Source organism: Hippoglossus stenolepis, chromosome 10 (assembly GCF_022539355.2).
Source record: "Hippoglossus stenolepis isolate QCI-W04-F060 chromosome 10, HSTE1.2, whole genome shotgun sequence".
NCBI classification, from domain to species: Eukaryota; Metazoa; Chordata; class Actinopteri; order Pleuronectiformes; family Pleuronectidae; genus Hippoglossus; species Hippoglossus stenolepis.
Genome location: NC_061492.1, coordinates 23,459,711 through 23,479,641, shown reverse-complemented (window position 1 = coordinate 23,479,641; position 19,931 = coordinate 23,459,711). Strand labels below are relative to the sequence as shown.

Genomic DNA, 19,931 nt, shown 5'->3' with positions numbered 1-19,931 from the left:
AAAGGAAAAAAATGTGGCATACTTTAATTAGTGTGGAAATTAGGCTTTATTTGTATCATGGTAGCTACACTGCAAATGAAAACAATATTAGGATGACAGACCACATTTTATTAGGCTACATAGGCAAGATTGGCCTGCTTTTATTTAAACGAGCAAAAGATAGTTGACTTATCAGCACTAAATAATAGACAATATATTCTTATATCATGTCTACATCACCAAATGCCATGTAATTCTTTGGTGGCAATTGAAATATCTTGATGAGAAAGACACAAAAAGGAAGGAATTTCATAAATGCCTTAAATAGTGTATAAACACTAAATCACATAGGGGAGAAATTAAACTGTTGCACTTCTTTATAACCAGGTTTGTCTGATGCCAAACACCACTGGACTGCAGCCAGAAGTGTGGGTGTTTTAAGGTTTCAGCCCATAGACACCCATCCCAAGATATTATAACATGTTTGATTTTATGGATGATTATGTGAATAACCAAAGTGTGTCAGACTACATTCAGTCATGCTACATAGTTCCAATTATGAGGACAAATTTGACATTTTTCGCAAAAGACAAAAATGTGTGAGACGCCTATTCTCAGGACTGCCCCAGTTACCTTGTTGAGATGTACTATTTCTTCCATAATGATGTGAATGAAAAGAGATGATATGAAACTCAGAGGGGAGATGTCACTATTTTAGAGTTCATTGCTATTCATTACTTAGGAGACAATACATCTGTCAATCATTTAAACTGAAATTCGCAGTCAACATAACATTTTCCACTCATAGACAAACAAAATATAGTGTTATTTTGTTGAGGATGGGTGTCACATTCAATCATCTGATCCAGTAGAACAACTTGTGATTATTAAATATGGGCATATATGTAAGCCCGTAAAACCTGTAAAGCTCAATGGCTTCCTCTGAGAGGTGGGTGGATGAAGACTGTTTATCTGAACACAGTACTATCACAGGGATATGGTCCTCTCTGTAGGCATTCCTCCCTGCATGCCTGTATTCTCTGTTGGGATATCTTTAAGGTACTCCCAGCAAATTCCAAAATAGTTGGGGAAGGGGTGTACATCATCACCGGACGCTCCTCCCTGGGGCCACCGGCATTTCTGCATCGGCAAATTCTGTGAGTGTTCCAGAGGTGAACAACATCCTGCAGTTCTCTCTAAATATAAGGGAAAAGAGGGGAAGTGAGAACATTAGTTAACGTGGCTAACCAACTGAAGGCAAAATAAATTGTTATTGTCCACAATAGAGCAGGGTTTTCACAACATTTTCATTGCATATACCCTGGAAAAGGGTGCATGTTAATCCCTCTTTCGAAAATAATTAGTCTTCATATGAGGATTTTGTCCTAAGCCCAACCACAACTGTTTGCAGTGGGGGAATTTACTACATTTACTCAACTAATAGCCATTTAAGATACAATGTAGGTTCTTGTAATTTTACTTGAGTATTTGCATTTAGGGTATTTTGTGCAACTTTATTCTTTTACTCCCTACATCTCATGGGCAAATACTATCAACTGAATTTGTCTGACAGCCTTGGTTAGTTACTTTTCAGATTCAAAACCATCTGATGGCAAAACTATCTGAAAGACACCCCTCTCTCACCCCCAAGCAGAAAAAACAACACGGGCGCCCCCAGCAGCGCAGCGCCCTAGTAGGGGAGGGGCAGCGGGACCAGCGTGGTGAGGACGAGACACGGATGATCTGAACCGAGAGAGAACAGCGCGACGGCGACACAGGGATCCCCCTGTGGTCAGAGGACAAACCTCTGTCTCCCCAGGCAATGAGAAGCACAGCCATATCCCCGAACCCACAGCCATTAGTAGCTGGAAATGTCTAACAGTGTCACGTGCCCAAACACTGACATGTTCACTGGCCTTCTGGAAAACTCGGGTTACTTAAACAACAATCCTTCTAACTCAGCTGGGAACTCTATTCTTAAACCATAAACACACATTATTTCAGTGAACATTAACATTTACTACCAGTCCTTTATAGTATTCTGGGTATTTTATTGGTATTAAATAGTTTTTTAAGGACCTCCCTGTGGTGCTTCATTTTTTTAACAGTGGAATTCACTTTTTGTTGCTGGTAATATAGAAGAAGAACCTCACACACTTGCTTAACATATGACACCATGGACAAAATAATGTATTAAAACTTTGAATTATAGGCTACATTTCAAAAAAAAGTTTTTCTTACCTCTATTACTTCGAGACATGTGAACTGTATCAGACCTTTGTCGAGGAAGTCACCAGAGAAATGGTCAGACTTCTTTTAAATCCTGAAATACGTTCATCCAGAACTGTGCATGCTGCTTCCTAAAAACCCCACCACTGCTCAATCTGTTGGTTATGATTGCTTGAGCTATACAAAAGCATCTGTTCAAAATTCGTCCATAAGGATCATCTCTCATGAATATTTGTACTTGCTCCACGCAGCAGTTCTCTGTCCCTAGGTCTGATCACCCGAGTAGCAGTCCGATTTCTTGATAACACCTCATCAATAAAGTATCCAGCGATTACCTTTGATCACTACTTGTAGAGTATGCATGTAGCCACACCACCATTCTTGAAAACGCCGCTTTCATTGCACCATTGATGCAGATTCCATATGGTTTGAGTTTATCATATGAATCTATGTGCTATAGAAAGTTCGACCTGGATTCTGATACAAACACACCGGCTGCAATTCGGCCTCAGTTCCATTCGTGGGGATCCAGTATTTTCAGCAAATGCCTGATTGTCTCTTGAGTCACCACGCAGGCCGGCCTGGAATGCATTTCAGATGCATCATCTTATATCCAGAAGCATTCATATTCACCAACTGATCCTGTAGGAAAACTGTAAACGCCCAGCAGATCGAATGGTCTTTCCGTTTGAACAACCGCAGACTCCTGAGGTGCCTGCGCAAAGTCGATAAACTAATACAAACACCATCTATATTACTTAAAGGGGACATAGCATGCCCATTTTACCACAAGTTGATATGGTCTTTGGGGTCTTAATGAAATGTTTCGTAAACATACTTTGGTCAAAATACCAATACAAGGATCATTTAAAAACAGCACCCTTTACTCCTGTATAAACAGTAGCCCTCCACAGGAGTGACCTGTTTTGAGTGCCTGTTCCTTTAAATGCTAATGAGCCAGCTCCCCTCTCCCCCTCTCCCCCATGATTTTAAACTATTACAAATTACATATTTTATATGATATAAATTATCAAATATGCATCCCATACTTTGTATTCCCTTCTGTTGTCCTGGAGTTTTAATTTTCCAATCACATCATTAAATGTCCCCTCTGCCCATCCACTACAAGCACACAAGCAGACAGACAGAGAGAGAAAGAGAGGGGTGGGGGGCTATGAAGACTATCACATTGGAACCTCGGACATTGATCTGGTACAACAACAAAGCAGAGAAAGCAGAGGCTGGCTGACCTTATATATACAGTCTATGGGGCTGGACCAGCGGAGAAATGCTCGGGTCTCTGTGAACAGAGCCAGGCGGCTGCTGGCTGGAGAACGGCGCTGCGCTGCTCGGCAGTGGCGCTTCCGCGTCCGGTACTCCCGCGTAACTACTGTAACCCGGCGTAACTACTGTAACTCCGGCGAATTCACTGTAACCCGGCATACAGTAGAGCTGAACACTGCGGAAGTCTTCCACACAGCTGGCAGTGTGGAAGACCGCTGCGAGGCAGTGCAGCGCTGCTTCTCGCTGCCGCAGCCGCCTGGCTGTTCACACGGGACGAGCATTTCTCCGCCTGGTCAGCCCCATAGACTGTATATATAAGGTCAGCCCATGATTCTGCTTTCTGCCTGTTGTTGTACCTGCTGAATGTCGGGTTCGGGGTTACAGTAGCGCTTGAACACTGCGAAGTCTTCCACACTGCTGGCTGTGTGGCGCTGATGACAAATTCCAGCTCACGCATGGGAGAGCGGGCGGTCGCCTCCCGAGCAGCTGCTGCAGCCTCCCAGTCCCAACGATCCAGACAAATGCCACATGAGTGAATCGCGGCTGGACCAGGCTGAGAAATGCTCGTCCAGAACAGCCCGGCTGCGTGCTGGGAACGAAGGGGGCAGGCCGCCTCGCAGCCTCCGGTGTAAACCCGCGCGAGCGAGTGTGGGGGACGGGGGGCACCATGTAGGGAGACTTCCAGTTCCTTTGTTACGACACAAACCCAGGAAGCGCAATCGAAGTCGCCTGCTAAGACGCTTGACTTAGAGGAACTATAACAAAACGTATGAATGTTTTTTTCCCAGAGTTTTGGGTTGGTAGACATGCCAGATACCCACATTAACCTGTAGCTACACTAACAAAGTGGAATTTGCATGCATGTCCCCTAGCGGCAATTTTGTAGGAATGAATCACATACAAGTTGTTGGTTTAGAACATGATTATTTTAACATTGACTGGTGGTGATCAGATATAAAGCTGTCTAAATAATTGGCAGGGGATTCTCAGCCGCTTGAGATTTCTGTTCTTGGTAGGGTATTAGTGCCAATTGAGGGCAGAGATGGTTGATTTGACTTGTTAGTAAGAATTTTATCATTAAAGAAGGTCACAAAGATATTGTTATTTAGATCAAGGAATACTGGGTTCGTGGAAGTGTGACTCTGTCAGCCTGCTACAGTGTGCTGAAGAGAAACCTGGGGCTGCTTTATTCTCTTCTATTATTTTGAACAGGCAGCCTTGCTTTGTGGAGGGCCTTCATATGCTTTAACACTATTCTTTCCAGTCTAGGAGATATTCAACACGGTTGCTGGAGCCACGCCTTCTAGTTTTCTTGATACTTGTTTTAACTCATGTTGTCTTGGAATTATACTAATGGACAATTTACCATGTCTTTTACACGCTTTCTTTTAGAGGCGCCATTGAGTCTAATGTTAATTCGTAATGACCTTACAGAGCTATCGACGAGATGGTCAATCTCAGGAGCTAGGTTTTTAAAGAATTTGTTGGTTGTATCGACGGATACACGGGTTTAAATGTGATCGGAATTATTTCCTTAAATTTAGCTACAGCACTATTTGTAGACATCTAGAGGAATAGTTTTTATTAGTGGCATATATTCTTGATAATGACAAATCAAGGTTATTAAATTATGGTCTGATAGAATTGGATTGCGCGAAGTACTGCTAGATGTTCAATTTTGACACCGTGATAATACAAGGGTCAAGTGTGTGGTTACAACAATGAGTACGTTGGTGTACACTGACTGAAACCTATTGAGTCTAGTATTGAAATAAATAAGTGTTAAGGCTATCTTTATTATTTTCATTATGAATATTAAAGTCACCAACAATAATAATTTATCGCCTTTAGGACTAGGTTTGATAAAAATCAGGAATTCTGCTAAAATTCAGAACAAGCCCCGGAGCACGGTAAACTACAGCAAATATGATTGGCTGTTGGTATTTCTGATAGGTGTGGAAGATCAAGAACAAGACTTTCAAATGAGTTGTAGCTTAGTTTAGGTTTAGGATTACTCATTAGACTGGAGTTAAAAATACAGCACTCCACCTCCTCGACCAAATTCCTGGGAACGTGTGAATTTATATGACTGGGGAGTAGGATTCATTGAGACTGACATATTCATCAGGTTGCAGCCACTGCCCCAGTGAGGGACAATAAATCAATGTTGTGATCTGAGACTAGGTTATTAAATCTGTACAGCTTTTCAGATGATAATGATCTTATGGTCCCAACTCTGGGTTGTCATTTAATAGACAAGTGGGATGAACGCCTGCCTCTCCTAACAAGAACAGGTTTCCTCCAAAAAGTTTGAAGCTGTTAGCAAAAGACAAATATGCGGCTAAACATGTCATCACCTGTTGTGTTAGGGGAGAGGGCCAGAGAAAATAGTGTCTGACATCGCTTTGGTGGCTAAGCACACCGACTCCGCCAACATTAACTTCAGCACTCTCGGCTATATGAAGCCGGGAGTCGTTGCCGCTTCACGTGAATTAGATGATCTGACTGTATTTACGTTTAGTTAGGTGATCAACTTTCATTTATGTTACCAGTGACAGTCTTAGTTCAGCTGAACAATAAGGAGTACACCAGTATCAAATACGTGTTTTAAAACACATCACAGAAGCTGGAGAGGAAGAGGTTGCTCACCAACCAAGGTGTGATTTTCACCTGGCCTGGAAAGATAGCCTGATATATAACAAGAAAGCACTGAGAGATGACAGAGAGTCATAGTTCTACTGATCCATCTATTCTCTTACTCTTGAGGAGCAATGATTTAATGAGCTTCTTTACAAATACAATTATAACCAACAGGGGGAAAAATCACCACCTTCTCTCATGAATAAATACAAATCACAGATTCTTGACACATGGGACAACACGCCCTGCAGTAGAAACTGCTATTCAAAGTTAAAAAAATTCTAAATATTTCTTTTTCAATCTGTAGATATTATGATTAACAATAGAATGTTTTTCAACATTCTTATCCCTTCAATTTAATTTAATTGTTATTATATCAAATCTATCACACAGTCTTCCACTACATCTAAAACATGAAGGCCACAGAGAAGCTCAAACATTCAGTACAAAATGGATACAAGTATTTTGTAATGATTAAACAAGCTTATTTCCACATAAGAAAATCTGAATATAACCTATCAGAGCAAAATTGATCTTTAGTGACACCGGTACATTTCTTAAGGTTTTAAAGCTGTTTCCAGTTTTTGTCACCGTTAGACATTCATTAAATTATAAAATCAGCCAATATTAGCGACAGCAGTCACTCTGAAGGAACCACTCATTTTCCACCTATGCAGAGTGCATCCATGGACTACAGGTTCGTGCAAGTTTACTAGTTTTAGAATATTTAAACTTATTAATATTTCCTGTGTTGTCAACTACTACAGTCAAATGTATCTGAGGAAATGGTTTAGAATGTTTATATATCATTTCATTCTCTGAAGTAGTTTGTTAGCATCAAGCTGAATAGAAAATGGCTGCTACATGAACTCCATGTGTTTTCTAAGAAAAAAGGTTTGTGAAATAAATGTTTTCTTCAAATATCAATAGATCTTCATTGAAAGTAAATCTAAGTAACCCCCACCTGACGATTGTTTTTCAAATCTTTCTAAGGCCCTGCTTGGGTGGGTCCATTACATGTTCATTTACACCCAGTGCTCAAGTGTAAATTAATAGCAATTTAGTGTTTCAGATTTAACAGTTTTTCAAATCATGATCACTCCTTTGTATGTAAACCTCTAACCCTATTCTGACTAGTTTTTCCAACAATGACAATGACCCCTGTGTAGGTGTGTTAACAAACTTAGCGGGAAGATAAAACCACATCAAAAGGCTGTAATTTTTAAGTATATAATTTTAACAACTAAATTGGATACCTTGTTTCAGGGCCATGGGCACACTGGTTTGTTGTGTTGAAAAGGCTTTCACTTGAATGGATGTTTTGGAGCTAATGGGACTAATACATGGGTATGTTGTGTACTAAAAAAGATCATAAATGGATAACTACATTAGCAGCCTCAAACCACCAGTGTATTATAGCACTATGAAAATACATCCATCATTACAATATTTGTAATATATTGTCCCTGTGGACATGGATGCAAGAAAACTTCAATATGAACCCAATTATTAAATTCAACCATGATCTAATTAACCACAGTTACAGTATTATTTAAAAGTGGATATTTTTAATAATGATGGACATGTCGTTAGAGTCAGGACAGTTTGTCTCCATAGAGAGGTGGTCTTAAAAGAGCTGTTGCTTTCGATGTCTCCTAGAGTCGTTTACTTGGGAGCTGGTGTACTTGGTCATGGCCTTGGTGCCCTGCAGAGTGTGTTTAGCCAGCTCCCCGGCAGCAGCAGGCGGACGGCGGTCTGAATCTCCTGGAGGCGATGGTGGGAGCGCTTGTTGTAATGAGCCAGACGAGAGGCCTCACCGGCGATGTGCCGAAGATGCTCACGAAGCAGTTCATGATGCCCATGGCCTTGAGTGAGATCCCAGTGTCGGGGTGACCTGCTTCAGCACCTTGTACACGTAGATATGGCTCTCCTTCCTGAGTCTTCTCCTCTTCTTTCCGCTCTCCCACGGGGCCTTCGCCACCGCTTTCTGAGCCCTTCTGGGCGCAGGCTTCGCTGGTTCAGGCATCGTCACGATATTAGTCGATCAAATGAATACAGACGCCAGTGGCCAGGCTGTATTTGAACACATCACATGTAACTATCTGTGCCGTTCTCTCTGTCATTGGCTGAATGTTGAGCGCTGGTGTAACAGCACGTGGAGTGTTCCACGTTCATGAGTCCATTATTCTGTTGTTGACAGAGGTTGAACTGTAGAGCTCAACTGGAACATTTGGGGGTTAAGAAATGCAAGATGTCTGAAAGTATATATGTTATTATTATTGATGTTAGTATCACATTAGTATCATTAAAACAATTCAATCCAAAGCAACCTGGATAAATACACAGCCTAAATGTTAAAGGTTAAGTGTAACAAGTATCAAACTTAGTGCTTTCTCAGCTCCCCTCCTTTCCTGAGTGAGAGAGCTACGGTGGCCCTGCATGTCAAAATGTCTACGACAGCATCAAGTATTACATTACATTACATTACATTACATTACATTTGTATAAGTGTATTCAACCATGGGTAAAAACCCAGAACAAGAAGAATCAAAAAGTACAATTTTCTTCAAGAAAGCAAACCACAAAGTGCTATAAGTGAGTGCCATTTAAATGCTACTAAATTGTTAGTTTCAACTTTTTATTCAAGGTATAGTCAGAAGAGGTGTGTTTAGTTTGCGGAAGCTATCTCTTCTATCCAGTGATGAGGTGTCTTTTTAGTGTCTTTTTTTAAACTGTCGCTGATAGTGTACATGGATATAAGTGTTACTGCAAAGAAAATACGCTTCTATTACTGACGTTTGGCAGTAGTAGCTGGAACACAATGCTAACGTTAGCAAACCAGTTATTTCATTGAATATGACTGGGTCTTTACGCAAGGCAGCGTTAGCAGGAACTGTGTATTTCCCTTAAAGAATGAAACAGAGCTGAGAGATTCAGAGAGGTGAAAGGGAGAGGAAGAGGAAGAAGAAGAGGTAGAGGTCAGAGAGGCAGGCAGAGGAGCTGTGAGGGACAGACGGTGGAGAGCTTTGGAGCAGCTGCTGCGAGGGAGGAGAGGAGGAGGAGGAGAGAGAGGGAAATACAACAAAGAAACTCAGTATTTTCAGCACGTTATTTTATTATATTCTACATTGTCTGTGTGATATCCACAAGATAAAACTTATTTTATGTACTGTATCTCTGTGTTTACATCTTACTGAGTAATGCTCCTGTAATATTATCTGAGACATTCACTGAATAATGGCTACATAGTTATAGTACATTAGAGGAATATGTTGACATGTAGACCTGTTATTGTTCTCACATGTTGATGAAAACGTTAGAGTTCACAACTAATCACTGAAATAATAATTTAGCCAAAAATAATATAAACAAATACAGCAAATAATAGTTTACACTGTGTTTCTCCTCCTTTATGCTTCCAGAGACTTGTCTTAGAGATGAGGCTAGAAGAGTACAGAGAGCTGACCAACCAACTCCTGGGAGAGGCAGCCAGGGTTACTTCTGATGCCTTGATGATGCTTCAGCACAGGCATGGTAACCCATCTTTAGCTGGGAGTGCCAGGGTTACCATGGTGTACTTGTGGTAACTGTGGGGACATGCCTACTGACCGAGAGAAAATGTTGGGCTGGATCATGAAACTGTGTGAGGTCGATTAACCACGCCTTCTCCCAGTACTGCCTAGAAGAATTTCTTTTAAGAATTCACAGTATTGCACCGGAGGATGTTACGTGTACTAGGGCCATATTAGAGAACCTGGGGATGACAGGAGCAGCTATGCGGCCTATCGCTAACTTTATTTATTGGCAACATGGCTCTTTAGGTCGGGAACCGTCTTATCATCCCCAGCTGCTGTGTTCAGATCAGAGACATGTTCCTGATCCACAAGTGACAGTACACAGGTTTCATTCCCAGCCCTGAGTTTTCTTTTCAGGCCCTCTGGAATCTTCATTTAGTATCTGTAGTATCTTACACACCTGCATAAGCATCTTCAGAGCATCACATACATACAATATATGGACATGACTATTATTTATCTTGTTTATTTTCTATTTCAATTAAAAAATCTGTTTACATTTTACTATGTATTTTTATATATATTCTTGTTAGCCTTTTCAATTGAGTTTATACTATGATATACTTATTTATTTATATGGTTAATAATTTATGTTTGTTGATTTGAGTATATACTAGGATATACTTATTATATTGTTAATAATTTATGTTTGTTGAATTGAGTTTATACTACAAATGTTAATTGCAATAATAAAAAAACCAAAGAAATCTATGATTAGCTGTATTTCTTTGTACATAAGATACACATTTATCAACAAGTTGGTGCTTCTAGAGATGCATCATGATTAAGCTTTGCCCTCTGCGGGTATCTGACAGCCAGTTAATCCTTATAACATCTAATTGAAAAATTATGGTTTGTAAAGTCTTCTTTGGTAAAAATGCCTGAAACTGGAAATCACAGTTTTAAACCATTCATTATCTGGATACACTTCAACTATTTTGGGAAGTCGTAAATGATCATCAATCAATCAATCAATCAAATTTTATTTGTATAGCCCATATTAACAAACCACAATTTGTCTCATAGGGTTTAACAAGGTGTGACATCTCTGCCTCTAACCCTCAACAAGAGTAAGGAAAATCACTAAAAACCTCTTTTAACAGGGTAAAAGAAGGTAGAAACCCCAGAGAGCCACATGTGAGGGATCCCTCCCAGGACAGACAGAAGTGCAATAGATGTCAAGTGTAAAGGAGAACATCAGAAAGATAAAGGTTTTAGCAACATTGATAAGGGTAAATATTTTAAAGACAACTGAAGGTCAATGAATTGGTGGATTATCATTAGTAATGGCTCTAGCATTCGAGGAGAAATACTATGCATCAAGCAGTCCTGCTGCAATCATAGTCTATGGTCAGCTGCCACCACGATCATGATCCACCATCAAGAATTGTTTTTATTAATGTTGGCATGTTAACCCTAACCCTAATGTTCTGTTGGGATGAATTCCTCTCATGCCACTGTTACACCATGATCATACTGCAAATATTTCACTTTATTTTAAGGGCCTAATCCCTGGGGGACTTTCAAAACAATTGGGATGTATTACTAAAGGCATCTTTAAATGACTTTTGATAAATGTTTGCACTGAGGATCAGTTTCTCAGAAAGCAAGGTCAACTCAGGTTCTTAAAGTTACACATGTATTTTAGAACTCAACCCAGTTAAAATAAAAGAAGTTTATTTACTGTAGCCTGACTCTGGTTCCTTTTAACATGCAAGTGAAAGCAAAAATTTATCTGAATATTTGATTAATAGCAATATGGGTCTTAGTCTGCATAAGCTTCCAATGTAAATAATTTGAAAAGCTACCAATGTAAACAACCATTTAACTGCACATCTGTTTGTGTATAGTGGCTGTGGAAATACCACAGCTGTTTGCTGTTGTTAAATTAATGTTGTAGCTAAATAAAGTTTGCAATGTTTTTTAAACTGTAAAAATATTTCTATAATATACTGTAGTTACTTAACAGAAATTAATTGTATTTGTGTAATACTTTATTGGCCAGATATTTACTTCAAATTCTTTAGTCAGTTATTTACAGTGTATTATATGTACGTGAACAGTCAGGTAACCAGTGAGGCAGCGAGAGTTTGTCTCGAGTGCAGGAAGGTTCTTTAAAGAGCCACAGTGCACGCCGCTGTGGAGCAGCAGCAGTTTGCTTCCTCTCTCCGCGGATGCGGCGGGCCACAGGCGTCCTTTTTTTTGGGCATGATGGTAACTCTCTGGTGGATGGCGCGACAGGTTGGTGTCTCAACAGGCTGACCAGGTAAAGCCTCGCTGGCCTGCAGAGCCATGACAGCGAGCCTGAAGCAGGTCGGCTTCCCGAAACCCTGGAGCTGATTTCTCTGACCAGGCGCTGGAAGGGCAGCTTGTGGATCAGCAGCCTGCCCGGGATTTCTGGTAGCGACGGATCTCTCTCAGAGCCACGGTACCGGGCCTGTACCGGTGAGGCTTCTTCACGCTGCCGGTGGTTGGCGTTTTTACGATGTTTTGCACAGTTGCTTCCCGGGGCTTTGCCTGGTGGATTTACGCGCAGTCTGCTTGGTTCTTGCCATTTTTGTTTCTTATCTCCTCTGATCGGGAGAAACCAGAGGTGAGATGCCACACTCTGCTTTAAACCGCGGAGCCAGCCAAACAGGACGCCGCTTGATCCCCGGGTCCTTGATTGGTGAGAGGTTCTCTGAGCCCAGCCCTGCCTGGAGTCCCTGCTGCTTATTGGAGTGAAAGTGCAGGCCGTCTCCGCTGCTCTGCTGAGGCTTATCTTGCTGGTCTGGCATGAACTGTCCCAAGCATCTGGTGATATATAGCAGTGGTCTGTTCACAGCTTCTGACGGTTCTAGGGAAACAAATCATCCATGTGGCTGTCCAGGCAGAGGTAAAACCGGCGGAAAGCGCCGAGCTGAAGCGCAAGACTGCTCGTCCCGCGCTGGTTCAGCTCCCCGTCGGTCGTCCACAGGCTGCCGCAAGGCAACTACGCACATCGCGTTGGTGCCGGCGCCCCCGTCTACCTGGCGGCTGTGCTGGATACCTGACCGAGATCCTGAGCTGGCTGGAAACGCCGCCGCGACAACAAGAAGAGCCGTATCATCCCCCCGCCACCTGCAGCTGGCCGTCCGCAACGACGAGGATCAACAAACTCCTGGGCGGAGGACTATCGCTCAGGGCGGCGTGCTGCCCAACATCCAGGCTGTTCTGTTGCCCAAGAAGACCGAGAAGGCCCCCAAGTCCGGGCAGCAAAGCCGTGAAACCACTGCACACAAAGGCCTTTAAGAGCCACACTCTCCTCAGAGAGCAAATCATGTCACACACCAACTTGTCAAATACACGCATAAGTCATTTTAGGAAAATTTTAGAATCCAACATGTATTCATTGGTGTAGTTTTTCTGTGTCAGATGTTCCTGTCAATAATGAGGCAAACCAAACATCTAAGACTTAATACAAAGGAATACACTTCAAATTCCAATACTAAGGCATATGGATTCACGTCATTGGGGTGGACCCGTATATATCTGTCAAGATGTACAGTATGATTGCAAAAACACATTTTAATATTGTTCAATGAAAGTCAAAGTAGGGTATAAATAGATTAAATGCATTTTTTCAACTTACATTTGTCATGAAGTAGATCTAGTGGAAGAAGTAATCATATTTATTACTAACTTCTTTATTTTTTACAAAGTATTATCATAAATATTAACTCTGATATACTTTTGCTAAAGGGTAAAACCAGGTTTTAAAAGTCTGTTGTATTAAAGGTTCAGTAAATATGACAGTGGACCAGCATGCACACATCAGGACCATTGAATGGAACTCAGCTGTTACTTTTTCATATTTTCTCTGATTCTTCTGGGTAGATGAAGATGAGGCTATCCTAAACCAAAGGCATGTAGCTCTGTCACCATCTGAATGGTTTGATTCCTCATAAAACTCTTTGGAGCACTGAAGCTACCTGTTCTCAGAGGAGCGGATCTGGATCAATTCAACCAGAAGCTCCACTTGCTTCTGGAGCTTTCGACCACTTCTCAGGTCTTCTTCAGTGAACCTAAATAGCTGGTCTCATGTGAGCTAAGAAATGTTGGTCATGAGATGACCCTGGGGCTGGGTTCCTTTAACTGACAAACACCCCTCTGAGGTAATTGAAAGCTGAAAAATGAGAAGTTGGACCTTTGAAATACAATGATACATAAAAACAAAACACATCAACTATCAATGGTACACCTTGTTCTCCACAGTATATGAAGAAAGTCATTTCGAACTCCATTAGACTTTCAAGAATTTAAACCAGTCTTTAATTCTGTTTTAATGTATTACTCTGCTTGTGTCTTCAGGCACATGTCCTTGGAGAGGTCTCCTGTGGAAAACAATTTAATTGAAGACATCATGAACAAAAACACAAGGTCAGACATTTTGTAGCAATCATCTATTATTTATGCGTTGTGAATATTTATACAAAAAGCAAATCTCTCAGGAACATGTGATATCTGATACACAGGAAAATAAATTTCACATTCAATACAGTTAGTGCACTTACCCCCCTCCTGGACCAATGACAGGGAGTCAAGGGGTGAAAACTGCAATTCTATTGGTGCATTCTCAACTTATTTTGCTACTACTTTTTTATGTATATATGTAATCTCCACAAGACTTCTTTATTGGTGTCCCCCCCTCATAGAAAGTACCTGGGAGTTCACCTGAACAAAAAACTGGACTGGACCGATCATGCCAGTGCACTCTTTAAGAAGCCAGAGCAGACTGTATCTGCTCAGGAGTCTGAGGTCTTTTGGAGTGCAGGGGGCGCTCCTGATGACTTGTTATGACTCTGTGGTGGCATCTTTGGAATAGTTTGCTGGGGCAGCAGCATTTCAACTGCTGACAGGAAGAGACTGGACCGACTGACTAGGAGGGCCAGCTCGGTCCTGGGATACCCACTTGACCCAGTGGACATGGTGGGACAGAGGAGGATGATGGCAAAGCTGTCGTCTCTCATGGACAACCAGTCCCCCCCCCCCTGCAGGACACCATCACAGCACTGGGCAGTTCCTTCAGCACAAGACTGATCCACCCTAAGTGTCTGAAGGAGAAGTATCGCAGGTCCAGGTATGTTTTTGTCAGTTCATGGCCTCAAACCAGTGATCTTCTGGTCTGATGTCCGTCTTTTCTACCACTAGTCCACCATAGATTATAATAATACTTAACCGTTTTTATAGACACACACTGTGTGAGCTGTCATTGGTCACTCAGAAAAAAATCAGGCAGGAAAGGAAAGTGAGCAAGTAAAAAGTGATATCAAGTGCTGTGTTATATTTGAGTTTGTGAGAAAGAAAGTGTGTGGCTCTTAAAAGAGCCGCTGCTTTGATGTGATGTTTCCTTAGAGTCGTTTACTTGGAGCTGGTGTACTTGGTCACGGCCTTGGTGCCCTCAGACACGGCGTGTTTAGCCAGCTCCCCGGGCAGCAGCAGGCGGACGGCGGTCTGAATCTCCCTGGAGGTGATGGTGGAGCGCTTGTTGTAATGAGCCAGACGAGAGGCCTCACCGGCGATGCGCTCGAAGATGTCGCTCACAAAGGAGTTCATGATGCCCATGGCCTTGGAGGAGATCCCAGTGTCGGGGTGGACCTGCTTCAGCACCTTGTACACGTAGATGGCGTAGCTCTCCTTCCTGGACTTTCTCCTCTTCTTTCCGGCCTTACCGGGGGCCTTCGCCACCGCTTTCTTGGAGCCCTTCTTGGGCGCAGGCTTCACTGGTTCAGGCATCGTCACGATATTATTCGATCAAATGAATTCAAACGTCAGTAGCCAGGCTGTATTTGAACACATCACATGTAAATAATGCTGTGCCGTTTCCTCTCTGTCATTGGCTGAATGTTGAGCATCAGTGAAACAGCACGTGGGAGTGTCTCCATGTTCATGAGTCCATTATTCTGCTGCTGACAGAGGTTGAACTGTAGAGCTCAACTGGAACATTTGGGAACTTTGGGAACACTTAATGGTCACAGTAAAACACCAAGTCAGTTCGACTTCAGGTTTTTCAATCCATTTAGGAAGCACAAGTGATTGTGAATCAATTTCACCTGTTTTGGTGCAAATGAAAGTGACAACAGGTGCAATGAAGAGGCAAAAGCAAGACAACAACAGAAAGGGAACAGTTTTATATGTGGTGGTCACAGACATTTGCTCTCTCCTCATCCTTCCTGACTGATTCTTTTCTAGTTCTGTGTTCTGCTAGTGTCCTTGTCACTACCTGTAGCATGAGGCGGTCCCTGCAGTCCAATCAGGTAGCAGAGGTAGTCTAGCTCCTCCAGGATGGAACATCCAACTGTGCAGGAGCAAGAAGGTTTGTTGTGTCTCCCAGCACAGTCTCAAGAGCGTGGAGGAGACAGAAGGGGACTGGGCGTTACATGAGCTGGACAGGGCCGTAGAAGAGCATCAACCCATCAGCAGGACCGGTATCTGCTCCTTTGTGTGAGGAACATAAACAGGTGCAGCTGGCCAATAGGGCGCCGCCCTCCCAAAGAAAAAAAGGGAAAAAGATGATCGTGATAAATTTTGCACATTTTCATTATAATCGTCATTATTTTTTTTAATGTACTAAATTATACACACACACACTTCAGAATTCAGAAATGGACACTACGACAAATATAAAATAAGAGCCTTAAACTTTAAGGCACATTTTCCCACATTCCGGTGATACACCAAGTAAAGTCCAGTGATCTGAACAAGTTCTTTTTGGATTTCAGTCAAATCAAAGAAGGAAAACATTTGATATTCCACAAATACAACTCCTTAAGTGTTTCGTGGACTCAAAAACTTCACCGAACTTTCCATCGGCATAGTGGTGACTAGATAAAGGGTGAATTTTCATTACTATCCCTTTAAGGTTAGTGTAAATGTGGATATGATTGATGGAGGCAGGAGGAAAGTTTTGTATTTATGGATATGTTAGGTGGAGAGATCGAGTCTAATCAAATCAAAAAGGGAAAAGACATTTAATGCAGGTGCTTAACTGGGTTTACGTATCAATGATGACTAATGTAAGTTAAGTTCATTCCTGTGTTTATGGTAATTGACATAACAATTGTTTACAATATTTACTGTTTAGTTATTTACATATGTATGTTTACACATGTAAATATTTACATTAGCTTTATATGAACAGTAACAATGTGTTGAATCTGCCTCTGTAGTTCTTTCACCTCAGTCTGTGGCCTCCTGGCTTCTCCTTGTTAGTTCAGTCACATGAGTGAGAAGCAGGAAGTATGAGTGCTTGATGATCAGTGTGGAGAACAGTAAAGTGCAGCTTCACTAAGTCAGTCTCCATCCTGGAGTTTCTCCACGTTAAGAGATTAAACTACCCCACATTGAACCCTCACGTTACACCGTTATAGTTCCATCGATTTACAGACGTTGTTTGATTGTTGTAATCTGTAGAGGGGTTAGGGGTTAGGCTAACCCTAACCCTTCCGTGTCCAGCCTTCGAAGCGTGTGTCGAGTAATCCAGAAAGATTTTTGTGGTGACTTTCAAAGCCTCGTAAGCCGGCCGTACGTGCCTGCGAATCGAAATATAAGGGGCAGCGAAACGCAATGGATCCCCCCCCCCCACATTTTGTGGACTTGGGACTTTATTGCGCATTTGTTTGCAAAAAAAGAAGCCGCCGGAAACCGAGCACTGTTGAAAAGTTGTAATATTTAAATAAAAATGAATACAATATTGTCCCTATTTTACGTGTTACAAGTAACACAAGCACATTCACATCACAACACTCTGCCCATTGTATCATAAAAACAGACACCATATAAAAAAATTCATAATTTATGTATTGGCATCACAAACATTTATTCAATTCATGGTGTCATTATAATCGCTCTGCCTGTTTTACATTTATTGTCCAATTGATGGCACAGTAGAGCAAATGAAGCGCCATGAAGCTTCGGCCCATGAGTGAACCAATTGGATGGAAAGCTTCAATGCTTCATCTCACCATCACTAGTAATCTGGAAGAACGAGTGATTAGTGTTGAGCAGAGGATGTGAGCTCTCACTGACTCAGTGTGTGGCTCTTAAAAGAGCCGTTGTGTTGTTGAGCTGTTGTAAAGTGAGTTTATCCACCGAAGCCGTACAGAGTGCGGCCCTGTCTCTTCAGAGCATACACCACGTCCATGGCGGTCACGGTCTTCCTCTTGGCGTGCTCGGTGTAGGTGACAGCATCGCGGATCACATTCTCCAGGAAAACCTTCAACACGCCGCGGGTCTCCTCGTAGATCAGACCGGAGATACGCTTCACTCCGCCACGGCGAGCCAGGCGGCGGATGGCGGGCTTGGTAATTCCCTGGATGTTATCACGGAGAACTTTGCGGTGACGCTTTGCGCCTCCTTTACCGAGCCCTTTTCCTCCCTTTCCTCGTCCAGACATTTCTCTTCAGTGAGATGAGATCTAGTGAATAGAGTGCTCCGCGGGAAACACAGCTATTCATAGCCTGACTGAGGACCTGATAGAAGACAGAGGCGGCCGTCTTCCTCCTCTGTGGATCCTCATGGCCGCTGATAATAAAGTCTATGGTGCGCTAGCGCCTCCACTGGTTTGGATGTAGGACGGTAGATATTAAGGTCTGACAGTTTTGTGTAACAGTAGGACTGTAGCACGTTTCCATCAAGTAGTAATAGTGCCTGGGGGAAAGGCTTAGTAAACATAAGAGTAACATTAGGACTGATTAGGGAAGTACTTAGACAATGTATGAATATTGAGCAACCTTGAGTGAAAATCAGTGGTCACACAAAGACTCAGCTCATGATTTCTCCCTGAGCCCTCCTGTTATCCTCAAATTGACATTGTTTATCCTTTGAGTCATTTTGACCAGAGCAATTAAAACCCTCCAGAAAATTATTATAAGAAAAATTGTAACCTAAGTGTATGTTTCAAGTATGGTTTGTTTCTTTCTTGACTACTTAAATAGCCTTTTATCTAAACCCCCCCCCCATGTTATATTGAACTCGATATTGTCCTAAACAATCAATATAAATACGTGTAAAAGAACACTGATCCCCATTAAATTAGTAAAAGTCAAATGTGAAGCTAAAAAAATGAAGTAACCTATTTATTTATTTCGAGAAGTTAAACATTTAATGGGGTAAAATTGACCCCAAGGACAATAGGAAGGTAAAAATTACAACAAAGACATAACAATGTAATAGACAAATTGACTCTTTAAATGTGGTCTTTTATAAGGAAACATGCACCGATTTGTTTTATCAGCGCTAAAAGTCATGTTGCAGTAGGTCAAAAGTGTTAGTGCAGGGTCAAGCAGTGTAAGCACTTGATGCTTGTCTGGAATTGTTTTTGATAGTGTTATGAACATGCCCATATATTATTAGTCCGGGGTGACAGTGTGACTATGTTCATCTTTCATTTGGCATCATTGAATACTGACCAGTTTTAAAAGCACCTCATGTATGCTAGAAAGTGTTGTTGATTACAAACTGTCATTTTGCTGGATTCTGTTTTACTACATTCATCTGGTTTCATTTGCCTTAGAAAAAATGGTCCTGGTTTTGTGGGGGCATCCTTAACATGGTATTTTCATCCCCCGCCACCTGTAGCTGATCATCCACAACGACGAGGAGCTCAACAAACTCCTGGGCAGAGTGACCATCTCTCACCTTTGTCTTTGCTTTCCTACCTTTGATTCATGAGTTAAAAACTATGAGATTAACAACAACACGGTTATTATTGTTTTGCTATGAGCTTGGATGGGGGTGAGTGGAGGGGTGGGGGATGTTGTTTTTTTATCATAGTTAGCATGGAAAGTACTTTGTGTTATAGTGTTTGTATATAAAGTACTACATAAATAAAGTCTGTTCGAATGGTTAAAATTACATTTACACACAGCAATCTACACACACACTTACACATACTGTACACGTGTGTACATTCTGGATACACAGAGTGTTTGTTGACACTAAGGCCTTCATTTGTAATATGAATATGTTATTGGCTATAAAAGTCTGAGAAGACTTGATCTATTGATCAATAGGTAACATATTGACAGGTTGACAGAGATTTCTCACACAAAACATGAATAATTTAATGTATGAGTCAAAGAGTTTTTGGGAACCTCTGTCATGTTTTAATGATTATTTTACAATATATAAAAAACATGTATCCTAGTGTTAATGTGAAGAGCAAAAGTTGGTATTTACTAAATCAGACAGCAGAGAAACTGCAAA

At 41.6% G+C, this 19,931-nt stretch overlaps 3 protein-coding genes across 3 annotated transcripts in view; 1 reads left to right on the top strand and 2 right to left on the bottom strand.

The window, feature by feature from the left end:
- Positions 1-19,931, top strand: part of LOC118116027 (histone H1-like) — a 444,527-nt gene that overhangs the window by 16,639 nt on the left and 407,957 nt on the right. The gene's annotated exons all lie outside the window — the stretch shown is intronic.
- LOC118103897 (histone H2B) lies at positions 14,900-15,478 on the bottom strand. The gene has a single exon (XM_035150962.2). The coding sequence runs from the start codon at positions 15,459-15,461 to the stop codon at positions 15,087-15,089; it is 375 nt and encodes a 124-aa protein (XP_035006853.1). The 5' UTR covers positions 15,462-15,478; the 3' UTR covers positions 14,900-15,086.
- Positions 17,758-18,167, bottom strand: LOC118103898 (histone H4). The gene has a single exon (XM_035150963.1). It carries the CDS (start codon positions 18,118-18,120, stop codon positions 17,809-17,811), a length of 312 nt encoding a protein of 103 aa, XP_035006854.1. The 5' UTR covers positions 18,121-18,167; the 3' UTR covers positions 17,758-17,808.